The sequence below is a fragment of the Aplysia californica genome, unplaced genomic scaffold (genome assembly GCF_000002075.1).
Source record: "Aplysia californica isolate F4 #8 unplaced genomic scaffold, AplCal3.0 scaffold00020, whole genome shotgun sequence".
NCBI lineage: Eukaryota > Metazoa > Mollusca > Gastropoda > Aplysiida > Aplysiidae > Aplysia > Aplysia californica.
Window position 1 is genome coordinate 1,717,821 of NW_004797290.1, and position 7,331 is coordinate 1,725,151.

The 7,331-nt window shown below is 40.5% G+C and overlaps 1 protein-coding gene across 1 annotated transcript in view; it reads left to right on the forward strand.

Moving 5' to 3' along the window:
- Window positions 1–7,331, forward strand: part of LOC101848260 — a gene marked incomplete in the record, with an annotated part of 33,837 nt that overhangs the window by 10,391 nt on the left and 16,115 nt on the right. Inside the window, 6 exon segments of the mRNA XM_005090665.3 lie at window positions 1,446–1,965; window positions 3,373–3,637; window positions 4,697–4,809; window positions 5,436–5,550; window positions 6,458–6,560; window positions 6,985–7,100. Of these exon segments, the coding sequence (XP_005090722.3) occupies window positions 1,446–1,965; window positions 3,373–3,637; window positions 4,697–4,809; window positions 5,436–5,550; window positions 6,458–6,560; window positions 6,985–7,100 (1,232 nt within the window).

Genomic DNA, 7,331 nt, shown 5'->3' on the forward strand with positions numbered 1-7,331 from the left:
TGGGAGGGGGTATCCACCCTGGTACAAACTGATGTCGCGCTTGAAACAAGCTTAAAACAAAACAAAAGTATATATATATATTATATTTAGCCACGCCCCAGCGACAATTCAGTAGTTCAATTCTTGTTTCGTTGACGTTTTTTAGTCTGGAAGTAAGCAACTGACATACATCTGAGATTGATAGAGAAAATATAATGTCAAAAGCATTAATGCACGAAATATTGTTCCTACCACAGTGGCGACAGTGTATCGCATTGATTCTGCCATTGGTGCCACCACAATCCTCCTCACCATCACCATCACAATCACAACCACTACAACCACCACCACCATTACCATCATTATCGCTACTTCCACTACTACTACTGTCTCCACCGTTAACACTACCACCACCACCATCACCGCAGTCACAATCACTACAACCAATCAATACCACCACCACCACCACCACCACCATCATCACCACCTCCACTTCCACTTCTACTACTGCCACCACCCCTACTATCACCACAACTACCACCATCACCACTACCACCACCACCATCACCACCATCACCTCCACTACTACCATCACCACCTCCACCACCACAATCACAACCACAACAATCAACACCACAACCACCACCATCACCACCGCCACTTCCACCACCACTACCTCACCAACACCACCACCATCACCACCGCCACTTCCACCACCACTACCTCCACCACCACCCAACCATTACCATCGCCATCTCTACCCCCACTATAACGACTGCCACAACCACCACAACCACTACCATCACCACCACCATCACCACCACCACCTACACCACTACTTCCACCACTACTGTCACCACTACTGCCACCACCACAACCACAACCACTACCACCATCACCATCACCATCACCACCATAACCACAACCACCACCACCACCACCAACTCTCCTACTACTGCCACCATCACCACCAGTCACCACCACCACCAGTCACCACCACCACTAGTCACCACCACCACTACCACCATTATCACGTTTACTGTAACCACCCCCTCGACCACCCCATACCACCATTACCACTATCAACTGCCACTACCATCACATCACTACTGGTACTATTGCCACCATCCCCACCACCACCATTACCACCCGGCAGGGACTGCAAATAACAATTTACAATGGCACTGATAAAGCCAATAGGCCAACATTTTTCATTATCATTGACTGAAATCTCTGAGATGATTCTCAATGGTATTAGAGGGCATTTTTCAAAAGGCACTATCAATGTTTCTTTAACGGGAAGATCCTTTTAGGGTTTAGCTTGCTACTGTTTAAAAAAAAAATTCTACTCTTTAATCTAATCATTATTAGGGCAAAATGCTTCTTTTCAGCATTCCTTGGCCTTTTGTATTGTGAAATAGGTTTATTTTTCCCCGTTACACTTCATGTTCTTCATTTATCAACAGGCGCTCAACGAGCCATCAACAAAGGGAACTCCAGTCGGAGATGGCTTGGGGTGTATATCCACTACTACCACCCCTGTCTCAGCCCTTATGAGTATGAGAAACACTTGGAACGAAGTGCAAGACAATTGGCCTATACTGCTAGATTTGGGCCAGAGAAAAGTGTGACTTCCTTGTCGCTTGCTGGTCAATCCTCCCCAGCGGAACAGCAGAGTACCCCAGAACCGAAACCACTGCCCGCTTCTGAGAGAAGTATGACGCGGATGGCCTCTGTGAATACGTTCAAAGATAGAAACGAAACGCCTGGCTTTCAACAAGAAACTTTAACACCTCTAACGAAAGATCTGGATATCTCAGCGGCAACCCAGAAATATTTTTTGAAATGTTTTAGAAAGGAACTGAGCAAATTGGAGAGTTTCCTGTCCCATAAGGACGTAAAACTGGAGCAAGGTACAGACAAGTTTACCCTCTCTGGTCCGTCAAAAGTCGTGGAGCTTGGGTTCAGAGCGTTGTGTGTGCTTCGGTGAGCTGTTAGGAAGGGGTTGGCGAATGCTCTGATGTTGTTTGCTTCTTTTTTCCTATCAAACATCTATCGTCGTTATTTATCCACATCCTTTTCGCCTTTGTCACTCTCTTCTGTGTAGATTACGTCTAATCTTCCTCACCTATATGATCACAGCGTGTTGCAAATGCAATAACACGATTATTAAATACACACACACGCACACACACACACACACACACACACACACACACACACACACACACACACACACACATACGCGCGCGTGCGCGCACACCCACACACGCACACACACACGCTACCCCCCATTATTTTTTCTTATGATAGTCCAGCTATAGTTAGAGAATATTGTCGACATATATATATATATTATCGTGTCACGATGTGGTAGAATCAAGCGCTGGTCATTTTTGGAGCGCCTAGGGTTATTGGTATAATCTTAAAGGTTGTTCATTTGCCTTGTTTTTGATGAACAAAAATATCCATTTATTTTGAATACAAGTCGAGATATTGGCAATTGAAGGAGGTGGGGGTGCCTGGTGGCAGAAGTGAAATTTGCGAGAAAATGGCCGCCAAAGTATGGTGACTTCTATTGCTCAAGAGTCCTCGGAAACCGCAAATTTACATTTTCCTAGCAGTTTTCATTAAAATTCACACATAAGAATGTTTTTGAATGGACATACAAGGCGTTGAGCTAAAAAAACAAAAATTCCATATAACTTGCCAAACAAGCCAAAAAATGCCGGTTTATTCGATTTCAATATTTTGACGATCGTCTGATTTCACCACGATGCCTGATATATATATATATATATATATATATATATATATATATATATATATATATATATATATATATATATATATATATAATATATATATATAATATATATATATACATATATATATATAATATATATATATATATATATATATATATATAGAGAGAGAGAGAGAGAGAGAGAGATCTATATAATATATATATATATAAATTTTAATTTTTTAAATTTTTTTTTTTTTTTTTTTTGGGGGGGGGGTTCAAAGCGTTGTGTGTGCTTCAGTGAGCTGGTAGGAAGGGGTTGGCGGATGCGCTGATGTGGTTTGCTGCTTTTTTCCTATCAAACATCTATCGTTGTTATTTATTCACCTCCTTTTCGCCTTTGTCACTCTGTGTAGATTACTTCTAATCTTCGGCATCTATATGATCATAGCCAGAGACTTTTGAAATCGCTCAGAATCAGCCATAAACTTTAACGGGTGAAAGAAAAAAAAATATAATCAAACAAAACAACCCTCCCCCTCCCTTCCCAAAATCCAAAAAAACAACAACAACAACAAAAAAACACAAGAAAAAGCAAGCACCCCACAAACACTCCCCCACAAACATAGAAATATGTTGTTCCTCAGGGATAGGGTACAAGCTGAAGAGGTGCATTTGAAGTACATCGGTGCCAGGGAATTTCTACACAGTGAGACAGGCCAGCAAATTGTCCAGGACGTGACGAGAAGTAGCTCATGTACCATAGAAGTTGTTCCTCTGCCTCAACCGGAGGATCCTCCAAACCCACAGGAAGACGTTCAGTCAGAGCATCAACAACAACAGCAACAGCAACAGCAACAGTCAAAAGGCATTGACATCGCAATTGTGTCGGACAGCATAAAACAGTTAAAGGTGAGTGCGTGACTGTTAAAAACATGATTTCGACCGAAAGTTTAGTCCGATATATATGAAATAAAAATAACTATAACAATATAATGAAGATATCTGAAAGGGACATTGTAGGTAATATTATGCTCTAGTATTGTTTGCTTCTTCTACATGTTTGCAGTACAATTGAAATTTGGTCTACACTTACAGTACCGCAGGCTCATAGTATAGTGAAAAACTCTTAAGTACCGCACCAGAGTAGAACGTTGAAGCCGTGGTAGAATTCTGTTTAATTAAAAAAACCTCGACAGCCCAATAACAATTCATAGGGGTTCATTAACTATTCAGCTATATAGGGTGACTTCTTTTGGTATAGTGCAGTGCGCCCATTCATTGTTTAATTATGTTTAGTATGCTTGGTTGCGTCGGGGACTAAAGTTGCCAGCGGTAATGGGCGCAGACTTCGGCCTGGCGACTAAAGTCGCCGACGGTACTGTATTAATCTGTTCCTGTGAAATATATCTGTCATTGTAGGCTACTGGTTTATATTGAATTACGGTTCAATTATGGCAACAACATAAAATACAATACCTTAAAATTGCAGAAGTAACAACAGCAACAAGAAGAGCCGCACCAATGGCAGAGTAGGAAGTTTATTGCCTCTGAAGTAAATCTGTTGAAACGAAATAAAGAATTGAATCGAAAGGTGAGGATATAGATGCAAAAAGAGAACACAAGCCTTTGTTTATATACACGGGTTGACGACGAGTACACCGCACACCTCTTACACCCTTCAAGAAGGTCGTTCACCAAAGACAATAGACGAAGATGTACCACAGTTCTTCACTATTTGAAATAGGATTTTCTTCATAGACGCTAAATCGCATCAAGGTCTTAAAGACTTCTATCAATGACCTTTGCACTGTGCTGTTTTCAGAGAGGTTGGAATTTCATTTTGTACTAAACAATTGTTTTACTGCTGAATAGTACTCACTTGCTCTGTTTATATTTTCAGAGTTCTATCTAATCTAAAGATATAGCAAATTTAATACTCGATATTGCTTATTACTTTCGTTTGACCAGAGTGACGTCATTGTGTCCACCGTTGGCAAAAATCTGTACCTTCAGAACGAAAAGCTGTCCAAGCAAATCTTACGGCAAGGAGGGAGTGAACTACAAGAAGAACTTAATGACAGGTATCCATATTAAACATTCTTTTGACTACAGTCTTATTCCCTTCACACTGTACTGTATTATCCACAGAAACCTGACCCCCCAAAAAAACTTCTCCCCCCCCCCCACACCCCCCAAAAAGTGAATAACAACAGGACAGTGACAAGTAACACGTACATCGAGCTCCAAGACTCGTAATTTTTTTCTTCAAAATTTGGGTGCGTGTGTCACGGAATTGAATTGAAAATGTAGAGCAGCTTTATCTTAACACTCGGTCTATAACCTTCCTTTGACCCCCCCCCCCCCTCATAAAGTTTTACACAAACCCATTTTTGTGTAAAGCAAAGTAAGAATGTGTATCATGTTTAACATCCTTATCAACACTGTTGGGTTTCTTGAAGGGGCGGGGCTTCTGAATGTAACGCCTGTCTCTGCTAGAACTGTGCCAGATCGGTTGAGAGATTTGAAAACTCCACAAAACGAGCCGAGTTCAAAATTCGAACCAGGGCCATCCGCGTCGTAGTCCAGCATGATGCCAACTGGGCTACCGGAGCGCCTCAACTGTGCGTCTTCCAGGCCCTCTGACTGTCTACTTACTAAGGTGAGTGTGTAATCAAAGCTGATTGTTTTTCGTTTGGCTTGTAACCAGCTACCCAGGAGGTGTAAAGCACGGGGAGTTTGCTCAAACATCTGGAGGACATCTGAGGTGCCAGACGATCTTCCACGCTTGTTTACCGCCCTGGAGTAACAAAGCAAACGTTATGGTGAGTGATGTAGTCAAAAGTAAATGTTTTACGTCTTCATCGACACAATTGAAATCATGTAGGAGTCAGGCTGTTTCAACATTGTCTGAATACTGTACAACATCTTAGCAAACAGTTTTCACAGCGCGGGTATCGAGCTCGCGTCTTCTGATTTCAGTGACGAAGATAATATTATCTATAGATACCCATGCTTTTGTGAGTAAATCGTCACTCAGCCACAGAGCATGTAGAAAGGCTGTGTACTTGTTATGGCGTGTTTAGCAAAGTCTTCTTGATTGAATGTGTTGCCCATTATGATTACCTCTCCCCTCGTCCCACGTTTCTAGTGATACGTGTACAGTTGCCAATGTAAACACAGCCATGCTCTCAAGTAAAGTGATGGGTCATCTTTGTTGTTTAAAGCTGTGTAATTTTGATAAAGAATAATGAAAATATTTTTAAGATTTGACATAATGAGCAACACAAAGAGAACAGCCTAATATATTTTTTGAATCTCTGAGTGGAGAAATGAATGGAGAACCATGTTCAAATCTGACACTAAAAAATAAACAAACATCGGATTGCTCAAAAGCTGCAAGCATTATATGTTCATAACTTGTATACCGACATATTATGAAACTTTATTTTTTTTCTTTTAGTGCCAGAACCCACATGTAAAACAGATTTTTGTTGCCTTGACCCTTCTCTGGCTTCACTCATTATAGTTTGATTTTTGGAAATCTGATACATACCCATTCAATTTCGCTTTGTCCACTTCAGACTATTGAAGTCTATATTCCGTTCTTTTCGGTAACTTTATTCTTTTGGCTTATAGACCTTTTGAAGAATATTTCTGTTGGGTTTTTTAAACTCATGCACACCACTACCAGATCTTTCATGACACCCTTTTATTGTGGATATTCTGTAGATGATGCGTTTGTTCTTCGAGATGCTAAGATTTGCTAATAACATGGGTCTCAAGTCTTTGTCAACTCCTCTGTTGGGAACAGGAACCTACAGATACCCACTGGGTATGTGAATTATTCTTTTATTTTCTGAGTATCGTTCTTATCGAATGAAAAACAAACAAACCGTACACACAAACTCAAAACGATCCCAAACCCTTTTGTTCTCTTTTTCTCCTATAGTAGTTTACTATAGTTGTCAACAATTTATTGTTGCCTTTGAAATTGAAACCAAGACAAAAAATCGCAATCTAAGATTATAATGAGTTATAAACTAAGTGAGCGACAAAAGATGATTGAGGTTAGCGCTGATATACATGTTTCTACTTTTGAATGTGGTTTCGTCTTCTTCTAAGGTCCAATCAAGTGATTGTGACTGTTATACTTTATATATAGTTTTGTCAATATTCACACCATTTCATCACGAAATAAGCAGTTACATACCAACTTCCTTTAATCAGCAACTCAATTCAAACCCCGATTTCAACAGATATCGCTGCAACAGGTATGCTACTTGTCATTAAGAGATTTGAGGAGAGGTTTCCTGAAAGACACCTGCAAACTGTCAATGTTTTCTTTGCTTCATATCAGCAAGCGGCGCTCGAGGTAAGAATGTGTATATCCCGATATTCAAACAGTTTTGAAACCTTTACCTATGTTTTTCCAGTAAATAGTGGTGTGGCCCGGTCGGAAATACAAACATTTTGCTTACACGGCTTTAAGAAAAAGAGACAACAAGAAACGTACATTTGCTACTGATACTTAATTAACTGATAGAGCTGAGCTTCAGCAATACAGGTACGGCGAAGGATGCTCTTGTTTTGTTCTTTCAGTGGC